The 13,096-nt window shown below is 41.7% G+C and overlaps 1 protein-coding gene across 2 annotated transcripts in view; it reads right to left on the bottom strand.

Moving 5' to 3' along the window:
• Positions 1-13,096, bottom strand: part of FHOD3 (formin homology 2 domain containing 3) — a 396,157-nt gene that overhangs the window by 161,932 nt on the left and 221,129 nt on the right. For both annotated transcript variants that reach the window (XM_087819066.1, XM_087819067.1), the window contains exon 6: positions 8,412-8,506. In XM_087819066.1, the coding sequence (XP_087675192.1) occupies positions 8,412-8,506 (95 nt within the window). The remainder of the gene's footprint in view (positions 1-8,411; positions 8,507-13,096) is intronic.

Raw genomic sequence — 13,096 nt, 5'->3', positions numbered from 1 at the left:
CACTGATAAATATGGAAAGCAATCAAACACAACCTCATTCGCTAAATATGTTTTCAAGAAATTAGAAACAATGAAGCTCTTTAAATGTCACACACAATCAGAAACAATTTGATTATTTAAGAATACGAGAAAAGTCAAATGAATTATAGTACATTCATATGGCTGAATAGTATGTAGGCATTAAATCATTAAACATGTTTTTAAAGTATTGTAATAAAACATAAAAATGCTTAAAAATATTTTTAGTTAACTATGTAAGAACAATTTACAGAAAAATCAGAAGGAAATGTCCAAAGTTAAAAATCTTTATAGCTATGTAGCACTTCAGGTGATTTTTACTTTACTTTTTGTTGTAGTTCTAAAGTTTTATACAAGAGACTACATTACTCTTATAATCATAAAAAATTCAGCCAAAGTTTTAAAAGGTAGTTTTTAATATCAGATTTCATATTATACCAATAAACTTTAGCTGCTTTTTTTTCTCAATCTGTTATTATTAACTACATCATAAAAATTACTCTTAATCGAAATTTCTATGAATAATATACAGATTGATTCAAGTAATTTTTGGAAAGACTAAACTTTAAAAATGCAATAGAATTTATTGGTTGAGTAGATCTCATGGTACTGAATACACTTAAAGTGTTTTTAAATCTACAAAATTAGACCTCTGGCTTCTCCTTAGAAAGCTGCAAAGGGTGTCACTCCAAACCTAACAATGAGAAAAGCCAAATGATGATTAAAATCATAACTTTTCCTGAGTCCACTAGAGAGCTGGAGTTTCAGGGCAACCAAGTAGCCAGAGCTCTAAGGAAGGACAGCTTTCCTTCCTTAGATGGGACACCAGCAATGGCCCATCTAAGGCAGAGTAGGGAAGGAAGGTGGGGTCTCCATATAAACCCAATAGTTTTAACAAATTGCTAAAGGCCAAGCATGGACTACCATAAGAGTATGGAACCCCTGGGAACTACAGGCACAAAGGAATTTGCATCCACTCGCCGGCACTCTCCAGTGACCTCAAAGCAAATCATGAAGAATATCTCCCCGTAGTGCAAGCCTGGGTGTGCACAGTCAAGTAACCAGAACAACAGCAACAATCCCACAGGAGGAAGGGAGCAGCCACCATACCACCTGGAAAGGTGGGGAACCATGCACAGTGCCTTCTCCTCTATAAGACAAAAGCCCCCTGCAGCACAAGGGGTGAAAGAGAAAGGAAAAGACTGAAGCTCCTGGGGTAGGTGCAGGAAACCATTCTGAACCCAGACCTTTTGAAGTCTCCTACTACTGAGGAAAGTACAGGAGCACTGAGATTGTCCCACCCCAAGACCCTACTAAAGACTAATGTGGGACAAAAAGGACAGAGAAGGCCCAGTTCACCATTTATAGGCATTAATACTACTGAGCTCGGTCAATATTACCCTATCAAGCTTTCAACCAAAAATTACAAGATGTATAAAAAAGCACCAGGCTAGCAAGCACCAAGCAACAGTACTCCATCACTAAGGGATGAGCAGGAGCATAGACAGAGACCCTCTCTGAGGCTCAGACACACAGGGAAGGTCTAAAGCTGAGAGTCAAAAAGGAACATTGACAAAAATCCTCTGGCAAATCAGTGCTCACCAAAGCACAAGATGATGCTTTAAGAAAGTTGGAAACTGGTGGTGCACTAAAGATAACCACAGCAACAACAAACCCAAACTCAGCTCCATTCATGAGCAGACTGACGACCTCTCCCCTCTAACAGCCTGGAATTAGAGCTTTGCCCATTTGTAGGAGTTGATACTATGGAGGTCAGTCGATACTACCCTATACATGACACCAAGCTTTCAACCAAAAAATTACAAGATGTACAAGAAAGTAAGAAAGCCCCAAATTCCCGCCCCTGTCAAGAAGCAAAGCAGCAAAGCAGCCCAGCCGGGCTTGGCTCGGTGGTTGAGCGTCGACCTAGGATCCAGGCGATTGGTGTTCGATTCCCGGTCAGGGCACATGCCCGGGTTGTGGGCTGCAGCCGATCAATGACTCTCATCATTGATGTTCCTGTCTGTCTCCCTCTCCTTTCCTCTCTCTGAAATCAATAAAGATATATTTAAAAAAAAAAAAAAAAAAAAAAAAAGCAGCAGCAAAGCAATCAACAGAACCAGACTCAGATTTGACTCAATGTTGGAACTATGTAATTAAATAATTAAGATGTTAAAGACTCTACTGGAAAGGTGGACAGCATGCATGAACAGATGAGAAATTTCAGCAGAGGGAAACTATAAGAAAGAGTCAATGGAAATGCTAGAAACAAAAAGCTATAACAGCGATTAAAATATGTTTAATAAGTTCATCAGAAAAATAACTTAATAAGTCAATATAAATTGCCCTAAAAACAAACAAACAAAAAAACAACACAATGAGGAAAATGGAGTGAATAAAAGTTTTACCCATGCAAAACATTTTTTTTATGTCAGTCACTGACACTTTAAAGCCTAAAACTTTCCTTTCCTGGACAGAAGCCAGATGCAAAATCTTAACAAGCTTTCTGTTGAAGGAAAAACGATCCTAATGAAGGCAGCCAAGCTGTTTCCCAATGTGAAGACCCAAAGATGCAGAGATTAGAAGACTTGGAAAATAATGTACCTTAAATGATGGCCCCCTACAGTGAGAACAGGAGTTCAGATATTCATGCTTATCAAGACAGAAACTGTATATCATTTTTTAACATTTAGACACATCATTTAAAAGAATCCTTCCTAACGCTATTAAGGATAACTGAGCATAATATTTGATGCTCTGAGAATTTACAATGCTGGCACCTCAAACCATGCTAAGTTAAAATTAGTAAATCTTAAGACAACAGGGAGAGAATAGAAAAGTCGCCAAAGTCCATAAACAGTTAACTACCCCCATTCTCAGAAAAGGGTGAAAGATGAAGTCCAAAAATCATATCCTACACTTTATTAAATCCACTACTAATCCCTGGCAATGTGCTCCAGAGGCTTTGGAGACAAATGTCTCATGAGTGCTTAGAAAAGAGAGGAAAACGCTGGGACCATCAGTTTCCAGGTGAGCAGGTCCTGGCAAACTAAGCACATCTTCTTTTCTAACAGTTAAGAGGTTGGTGGACTTGTGGGAAAAGAGTTGCTAGCTCACAACACTGGGCACTTACGGGCCGGTACAATGCTCAGTGTTTTACGTGTTCTTCATTATCATTATTCCATTTTGTAGATTATTATCTCCATTTTAAAGATGGAAACATAAGCCACCCGAAGGATCACGCAAGTATGCTTGACCCTAAAGCTCCACCCTCCCCACCAGAGGCAGCATAACCTGACTTCAGGAAGGCCCTGGCAACTCAGTGAGGAAGCGAGGCTGGATGGTCAGAGAGCGGGCATCTTCTCAGTAGCTGCACCAAAACAGTCCTAACGTGCCTAGACGGATCAGTGTCACCTTGCAGGCTGCGCTGGCTTATGCATCCCTTGCCTCTGTCCACATTTTGGTTAATGACACAGAAGCTCTGTCATTAAACTTATGTTAAATCAAACCAAGATTAACAGGTTAATATGATAAATGGCCAAAGCAAAATTCATAATTATCTTGAGGTTGAAACTCTGTCCTGAAATCAAAGGGAAAGCCCTGCCTTTAGGTGTCAAACAATCACAGAGATGCAGACTGGCAGAAACTGCAAACACTGAAAAAAACCTGGGAGGTTCTGGGGATGATCAGTTTGATTTGAACCCGGATCCAGAGCAGCTGCTGAAAAGCCTAATGAATCAGAGGTGGAATTTGTGGAAGAAAGATGTTGTATCCTAGGAGGCTGCCAAATGACCAATCTCTGTACAGGATGCGCAGAAAAGTGAGTAACCTGTGTGATGAGGAATTGCAAATTATATCCCCACAGACTATCTGTGGCAACCACTGCATATAGCTTGGACAGAATGACATAACTGCCTTTAAAAACTCAACTTCTGTGGAAAAGTGAGTGTGTGTTGCTTCAGAAAGCAGTGCACAGTGTTTGGTTAGTGAGAGAGAGGCAGATGAGGGTCCTGATGAGGAAGGCTTTCCACCGATCCCAGTGGCCAACGATGGCTGCTGGAGTATCAGGAATGTGGCTGGTGAGTGTTGGGAACATCTTTAACAAGACTCTGCCACCTCTTCAAGACTAGGATTTTGTAATTTTATAATACGTAACTCAAAAAGCACTTTAGATCTCACCCACACGTGGGTCACCTGAGTACCTCACAGAGCAGCAACATGCCGATGACTCTGAGATCAAAGGGCTCGCCAGCCAGCACTTCCTAGAGCACCTGGCACCGTGGGGGCATCTGCTTAGCTCTCCTTGGGGATATTGACTTCATCTCAAAACTAGCGTGTCAAAGCTTTCCTGCCAAGGAACCCCAATTTCCAACTTCTCTCCTACTGGAAGCACTGCTGTATTCCTAGCTCCCCAGACTCAAAACTGTGACCCCCACCTTTGATTCCTGCTTTTATTTTTCCATACCCAGCAACCTAATCCTAGGAAGCTATTCCTCAAAATGTCTCCATATTTCCATTATTCTGTTTCCAGCACAACTCTTGGTCAGGCCTTGTCACCTCCCAGCTTCGATACTGCACTGGCCCCTTAGCTTCCCATCCCTGTCCATTTCTCCCCTGCTCCACTCCACTCTACACGCCACGCGTTACTTATCGTCATCACCTTACTGTCCCCAGTGTGTAAGTATGTGGGGGGGGGGAGAGAAAGGGGGAGAGAGAGAGAGAGAGAGAAAGAGAGAGAGAGAGAGAGAAAGTGTGTGAAAGTGAGCTGTGGCCAGGGCTCCCCTCAGCTCAGGTTTAGTAGCTGCACTGTGGGGAGTAGGGAAACATGATCAACCTCACACACGTACAAAGGATCTCCAGAGATCTGTGATCAGCAACCTAGGGCACAGCTGGAAGATTAGATTCAATGAGGCTGACAGAAAACTAGAGAGAACAGAGCGAGCCAAGGCGGACAGCACCACAGGTAGGGCACATTCCGTGACTGCATCAGGAGGCAGCCCTGGGGAACCCACAAGGAGTTGGGGGGCCCTGGGGCCTCCCCCAGGGGCCAAAAGGAAATATACACAGATACAGAGAGACAGAGGCACTATTAGAGTGACAAAAGGCTGTGCTAAATAAGCTGAATCATCTTACCCCAGTTAATTAGACTTCCAGATGTATGAAGAGAAAAAAATTCATACCATGTGAGAAGTCACGGGGTGGGCATCTGCTTCTTACCTCTGACTGTAGAGTTTAAAGATGGACTTTGGTAAATAGAATAAAACACTTTATTGACAAATACTTTTTCTTTCTTTTAAAAGTAAGTATTTGGCTGCAAATACATCCTTTTGTCCTCTGACTATGAGTCTCGAGTATCTGCAAATATGCATTGCCTAATGATCCTCTGGCAGGCAGCAGGATCACATCGCGTTGCCTTTCCTGGGGGGAAAAAGGAAGGATTTTGAAGTCAGAATGACAAGGTTTCTCTAACCCAGGGTTTCATTATCAACCCTGTGCCCGTGTAAGGTAAAAAGCACAGGATCTCAAGGTAAACCTTTCGGGTTCTCAGAACTCTGACTCTTACAGCCCCTGAACTGGAAAAAGCTCTTGTGGCCCCTATCGCCCAATATGTGTGCTTAAGGAAGGAGCTAAGGCTTCCTTCTCAAAACCTAAGAGTTTAGGTTGGTGCATCCTTTCTGCCTGCAGATTCCTCACTATCCAGACAAGGGCTGAGGGGGAGTGTCTGGGGACACCGTATTGGTTTTGAAAATAAGAAGTGATCACATTAGAACTGCACTGAAAACAAATTTGGTTGACTTTGGGCCACTAGCCTGAAACTGAGCACATCCTGCAGGTCATCTGACATGACAATGAATGAAAGTGGGCTGCGGGGCATCGCCCATGGTCCCCTTTCTACCACCATAAGCTACAAGGCTCAGGCTGACCCTTGGCTCTATTTTCTTGTCCTCACAGTGACTGGCCCAGTGTTAAACACAGGAACCGGAGACTATTGTGGACCTTCCTTTGGGAAAATGAAAGATGCAGAGAAAAACCCAGCGCTGATCCAGTGCTGATGCCCCAGGTGAGGAAGCAAACGCTCCAGCTCAGGCAGAGGCCCAGAGAACAGCCGCCCAGCGGCCTGAATGCTTGTGTGCTACACAGGAAAGGAGGCTGGGAAGCAGCATTCCTACATACCCACTCGCGAGGGCTTTAACTTGATGATTTCTCCATGGTACTTAGAAATGCAATAAGGAATTTTCCCGTGTGTTCCGTTTTGGTTGTTTGTTTTCCTTACAGAATGATTCCAAAGAAAAATCGACAGGAAGCTGTTGCAACACCCCTGGCTGAGTCCTCCCGTCTACTGAGCAGACAGATGCATTCCCATGAAGGCTGTTTCCTTTCACCCATCTCCTCTCATCCTTTCCCCCCTGGGTCTCTCATCTTTCCCATCTCCCCCTCTTCTCTCCTTTGTGTCTTTCCTCTCGGTATCTTCTCTTCCCCCTCCCATCCCCGGGGTCGGCTAAAAGACTCACTTTTCCTACTGCAAGCATGCTCAGTTTTAGAAACAGGGCTGGCTGTTGGTGTTTTATCATGACCATGATAAAGCTATAAAGATTTCTTAATTTAGCCATGACATGTACCAAAAGTCCATTTTTATCACAAAACCTCCTCCCTTTCCCTAGGTTTTGGGGTCCCGAGACCATCCAGAAAGCCTTGGGGGTTGGGGGAGCAGCTCCACATGAACATGGAGGTTAGGGGGGGCTCCCAGCACAAGGAAGGGAAAGGCATAAAGCACTGAGACAGGATGTGAGATAGGCATCTCCCCTCAGCCTGGCTAAGTCGAGCCAGTGGGCCCAGCGGTCCACGCAGCTTCTAAGGTCACCTACAGCAGTCTGTAAATAGAGTAATTTCCACTTTCCATAGAAAACAAAGCCAAAAAAAAAAAAATGAAGGAGAAAAGGTTTCAGCCTTCTGAGAAAAACCATGGCTATTTCTATTATGAAACTGGAAGAAAAATCTATCATCAATAATACTAAGAAAAAGAAGAATGAGAGGAAGACGTAAGGATCCACCTGGAACCCAATGGGTATTGATAGCAGTGCCATTCACAGAGGGAAGGCCTCCCACCCATCCAGGGCGCAGTCACCATGACTCTAGAAGTCTGAAAGGAAGGTGCAGCCTCAACCTAGATCTTTTCTTGACACAAAGTCGAATCAGGGCCGAGCACTCCTGGAGTCCAGTAGGCTTCCTGCAAAGCAGAGAATGTGAGAGGCAAGGCCAAAAGGTGTGACTCACCACCGAGACCACGATGCCGATGCATGTAACAGGCTTGCCAAAGTAGGGTGACAGTGAATGCAGGGGTGGGGAACAGTCAGGGTTGGCAACATGCTCCACAGGGACCCCCAGAAAGCTATGTTGACTCTGTGATCTGCTTAAGTCAGGTTCAAGTCCCCCATCCAGGCCCTCTAGACCCTCCTCTGCCTAACTCTATTGCCCACTACAGTCACCTTGATCTCCCCCACAATGCCCCACCCCACCCTCACCCCCAAAGCTGGCCACGTGCCAGCCCTGGTTCACTTGCACCTGCTCAGGACAAGATCCAGTCTTCCTCCTCCTTCCAAGTCCCTTCTCCAACTAGACCCCTCATGGCCCTCCTCCAACTACATCCCTCATGGCCCCATCTGAGAACCCAGAGAAGAAGGTGCCAGAGCCTCACCAGCTTCCAGGACTCCTCAAGTGACAGGATGGATCTGCCTCCTTGGCACTGTACTCCTACAGTGTGGGGCCTCACAGCCAAGGTAAGGCTGGGCAGACACATGCCAATATCCATGGAGGAAATTAGATAGATTCTCATAACTAAGCATTATTTCCTCAACTACAAAATGGGAATGACATCGTTTACCTTATAGGAGATAATGCTTGTAAAGCAACCTACTACGGTGTGTGTTGCCTGGGAAATCTTCAGTAGAGGCTGGTTACTTTCATAATAAATGGAGGAGTTGAAAGGCAGTCTCCAATTCTTTCATCTACATATAGGAACATGTATATACATCTGCACAACCCATAAATATGTGGTTAAGTAACTGGACATATATGAACATGAAAGAGAGCAGGTAAGACTGATACTGTATCTATGGTATAAGTTTTAAATTAAACATTAAAAACCAGAAGTGCCAAAAGCATTTGATTAAACTAAAGAGAAGAAAACATAAAATGCATCAAAGAGCCATACCCTCTTACAATTTGAGTGTATTTTTAAGTCTGTAAAATAGGAGTCCCCATTTGTACTGTGATAGGGCTGGAACCAAGCTAAAAAGGATTCCTTTCTTCAAAACTGTCTCAGACGGGACAACAGAAAGAAAGGTGTGTGATGCTGAAACCGAGTAAGATGTTCGACCAGAGCCTTCTCTTACCTTCGACCCGATGAGAGTGTACAGCCACTGAATGGTTTCATTGTGGTTTATTACTCCGTTCATCCCATCCACGTACAACATAATCTGGCCCAGAGCTACAGAAAGGGAGAGAAGAAGCAGCAGGGAGACATTATGGTTTTACGTGTAAATATAATTTTCAACGATCATAATGTTGGTTGAGATTTTCATGCTTTAAGTACACAGTACGTTAGGAACCAAACTTGAAGAGAACGCCTGGGCTCTGAAATTAGCAAAATCTCATTTCAGAGAGAAAAGTGTGGACCATGGCAGAAGAAACAAGGGCTATTCCTGGAGTCTGGAAGATGCAATTAAGGTACCAAGTCCAGTGATTGCTGTTTCTCTGTGTCTTGATGTATAAATGCATGTTTTTACGTTTCTATATCTGTGTGCAGTCCTAGACAGGCAAAGATATCCACGAGATGGTGTCTGGGCTGCGGCCTCCTGCGGGGGCCAAGAGGACAGATGAAGTTTCCAAAAGCAGCCTGTCTAGTTGCCCCGGCCTGTGATCAGGCAGGTCTCAGAGGCCGTGCAACCATCCCGAGCTATTGCCATTTGAATCCTTTAGATAAGGGATACATATGTATTTAAATACTATTTGCAATTCCTTTTAAAGATTTTCAAATTTTAAAATGTCAGAAATCATGAAAAATATCATTTTTCAGACACAGTCCTAAATTCTTAGTTAATACACTCACCACGCATTGCCATTATTCAAAAAGAAAACCCAAGCCAAGTTATTTCCTGTTTCAAAAATATATTAACCTGCCTGGCAGGCATGGCTCAGTAGTTGAGCATCAACCTACGATCCAGGAGATCTCTCTCTCCCCCTCTCCCTTTCTCTCTCTGAAATCAATAAAAATATATATTTTTTAAAAAATACACACACACATATATATATATATAAACTCTACTTTTTCAGCTCCCTGATATCAAAATAATTTGGACTCTAGATAATGAACAGAAGTGACATATTCTAAATAAGTAGGTTTCCTAAAATCATATCTGACCTCCTAAATCTCACTTCATCCATAATTAATTGGACTGGCGTTGGCATTTTTAGGCAACATTTTTTTTATGGTAACAGTAGGCCATCACAAACTGGAAAACACAGAGAGTTAAGCGAAAATAATCCATAATCCCCTAATTTAAGTGAATCATTCTTAATATATTAATGTAACTTTCTCACATTCTTTCTTTTATGCATCACACACAAGTATATATGTAGGTTGTAGGACATAGTCTATATAAAATGGTGTTAGTTTAAAAAAGTAACACACAAAATAATGAATATACAAATACACATGTGATATCAGAAAACCATTATGATCCTACCCAACAAAAGATCAAATAACATAACTACATAATCATTCTGAAAAAAAGTATGCTCCTAAATATGTAAAAGCTCAAAATTTTTAAAGATTAATTAAATGAATCCTTGACACAGTAAACATCATATTTTTTGGAAATAACAGATTCATATTCCATTTAATGGTGAGACACCGGAGCTTTTCCTGTTAATATTAGGAATCACCTGAAAATGATGCCCCCTCATCCCATGATCATTTAACACTGCTCTAGAGTTTCAGGCAAATTTAATGACATCAAAAATAATGAGAGGTAGGATGGTTGGAAATGAATACATAATACTGTCGTTTTTGCAAGGAATATCATAGACTCAATAAAATATTTACCCCCACCCAACAGGGGGAAAAAGCTGAGGCTCTGAAAAATGGGGGAATGTGCCCCAAACCCACCACTACCAAGCAGTGGCGTCTACCTCCAGCCAGGATGAGCTGGCTCCTCCATGTCTGCACTCAGCCTGAAAGCCCTCTCTAAGCTCTCCCCTAGGCATTGTGATTTTGGGAATCTATCCTAAGGAAGTAGCCCCATGTTAAAGTGGGAGAAAGGATGGAGCAGATACTGACTGAAGTGTCATCTATAATATCAAAATATCAAGTAAAACCCTAGTACCTATCATAGCTCTAGAACTCAGCAGTCATTTACCAAAGCTGTGTCCTGACCTGTAAAATGTTTATAATAAAACAATTAAAATGTAGAAAATTTATGTGAATAAACATCATATAATTCAATTAAACACTAAAATCTTCATGCATAGAAGGAAAGGAAACCCCATGATATATTAAGTGTTATGATTATGTATATGTTCTTTGGATGTATTTTTTCCTATTATTTTCCCACTTTTCCATTATGAGCATCTATTACTTCTATAATAGAAAAGTAAACCAATATAGAAAAGGGGACAGAATAAGACCGTATAATGTAAAATGCTAGGTGCTTTTCTTGGTTTTAGAATTTTTTACTAGCAGTGCACCCCTCCCACCTCCACTTCAGGGAAGAGCTCTGAGAATTCAGTGCATCCTGCCCCATTTCCCCTTCTCCCCTTCTTTCCTCCAAAACAAGCTGGCAAACCTCCAGGGGAGGGAAATTTGCACCACGGCCCTTTTCCCGTTGGAGTTCTGCTGTTGAAGAAGGTGGGTACTGGCAATGTCAGGGGGATCACTTTGTAAAGTATATGATTGTCTAACCACTATGCAGTACCCCTGAAACTAATACAAAACAGTATTGAATGTCAACTCTAATAGAAAAAATTAAAATTAAAAAAAAAAATTCAAGAAGCAAATCTGGAGAGGCAGATTTTAGCATCTTCTAAATCCACCTAACAGCCCAGGGGGAGATACAGACTCTTCAGGCTCTGGAAGGTGCATCCGTTGAACCCTCCCTCCAAGGCTGAAAGGCTGAAAGGCAAAAATGGAGGTCTCCATCCTAACCTCTCAGGGCCTCTGGGACTGCAGAAAGCCCAGGAAGCCAGGCTACAAAAAAGGAAGGCAAAGTGAGATGTAAAAGCCAATTTGAGTTTTTATGCTCTCTCTTTATGATCTGTTTCCTTCCAAGATTCTACTAACTGATCACATGACAGGAGGAAAGTCACCAGAACGTTCACATCTAGTGGAATTCAAGTTTCTGATCGCACCGATTTGTGATAATATTTGGGTCGTCAAAAGCTTGCCCACCTGATCTTTTGTTTCCGAGCCCTGGAGCTAAAGCACTGCTTTCTGTAAAACCCACTACAGACACAAGAGGGCGCTAACGAGATTCAAGTGGGTTAAGATTGACACTCAATAGAAAATATTTTATTCACAGGCCCTCAACCTCAATGAGGGCCTGTGAGTAAAACTCACACAGGGGGCGGAAAACCACAAACAAAACGTAGATGGCCTGGTCACAGGAGACACGCATATTAGTGATTTTCATTTTTAAGTAGGACGAAGAGGGCAGGAATGTCAGGACAGGGTGGTGGGTAACACCATGATCTTGTAAGAGGCTGCCCAGGGCATTTGCAGTTTTGTGGATCATGAATTTGCTCCAGGCATCTTTATTGATTCTTCTGGGCTTCCGTTTCCTCATCTCAAACGTGAGATGGTAATACTGTGGTACCTATTCTTCAGGGGTGTTGCAGGGACTGAGTTAGAACCATGCCTGACTCAGAGTAACTGCTCAGTAAATGTTAGTCATTTCACCTACCTCACTGAAGTCAAGCATCTATTTGTGTTCTAAAATTTTTATAGTTTTACTTCTTATATTTAGATTCATGATCCATTTTGAAATAATTTTTGTATAAACTTTAAGGTTTAGATTGAAGTTCTCCTTTAATACAGATGTCTGGCTGATTTAACATCATCTGTTGAAGAGACTATCCTTTATTTAATTGCTTTTGCAAATTTGCTAAAAAATCCATTGGCTGTGCTTGTATGGATCTATTTCTAGATTCTCTATGCCACCCCATTGATTTGTCTATCCGTTTGCCAATCCCACACTATCTTGATTACCATAGCTTCAGAATAAGTGTTAAAACCAGGTAGCATGATTCCTAAAATGTCATCCTTCCTTTTTCAAAATTGTTTTGCCTAATTCTTGTCCTTTTCATATAAATTTTGGAAGCAGATTGCTTAAATCTACAAAAAAAAAAAAAAAAAAAAATCTTTCTAGAAGTATTATGGGAAACGCATTAAGTCTATAGATAAATTATAGGAGAACTGACCTATGTTGACTCTTCTACCCATGAACCTATTATGCCTATGACTTTAGATCTTCTCCGATTGTTTTCCTCAGTGTTTTGTCATTTTCAACTACATATCTTGTATATGGTTTTCTGCCAAATTTATAAGTATTTCACATTTTGGGGAGCTATTGGAAATATTTTAAAAACTTTTCCATTTCCAACTGTTTGTAAGAACCAGCATATAAAAGTAAAATTATTTTTGTGTGATGTTGTATCCTATAACTTTGTTAAATGTATTAATTCTGGGAGTTTTTTCAGTTTTGTTTTTGTAGATTTCCCAATATTTTCTACATAGACAATAATGCTGTCTGTGACAAAGGACAATTTTATTTCTTCCTTCCCAGTCTATATCCACCTCTCCCTTTTCCTCTCTTGTCTTGTTACACTGGTTAAGGCTTTTGGTGTAATGTTCAATAGGTGTGCCAAGAGTGGACCCCTTGCCTTGTTCTCCATATTAGGGAGAAGGCATTTAGTCTTTCCCATCAATTATGTTTGGTGTAAGCTTTTGTACATTGCCCTTTATCAAGGTGAGGGAGTTCCCCCCCCCAATTTCTAGTTTGCTAAGAGTTGTTTTTTAATAATA

This window comes from Miniopterus natalensis, chromosome 7 (genome assembly GCF_054644295.1).
Source record: "Miniopterus natalensis isolate mMinNat1 chromosome 7, mMinNat1.hap1, whole genome shotgun sequence".
In the NCBI taxonomy this organism is placed as follows: Eukaryota; Metazoa; Chordata; class Mammalia; order Chiroptera; family Miniopteridae; genus Miniopterus; species Miniopterus natalensis.
This window is presented reverse-complemented; position numbering and strand designations above follow the sequence as displayed.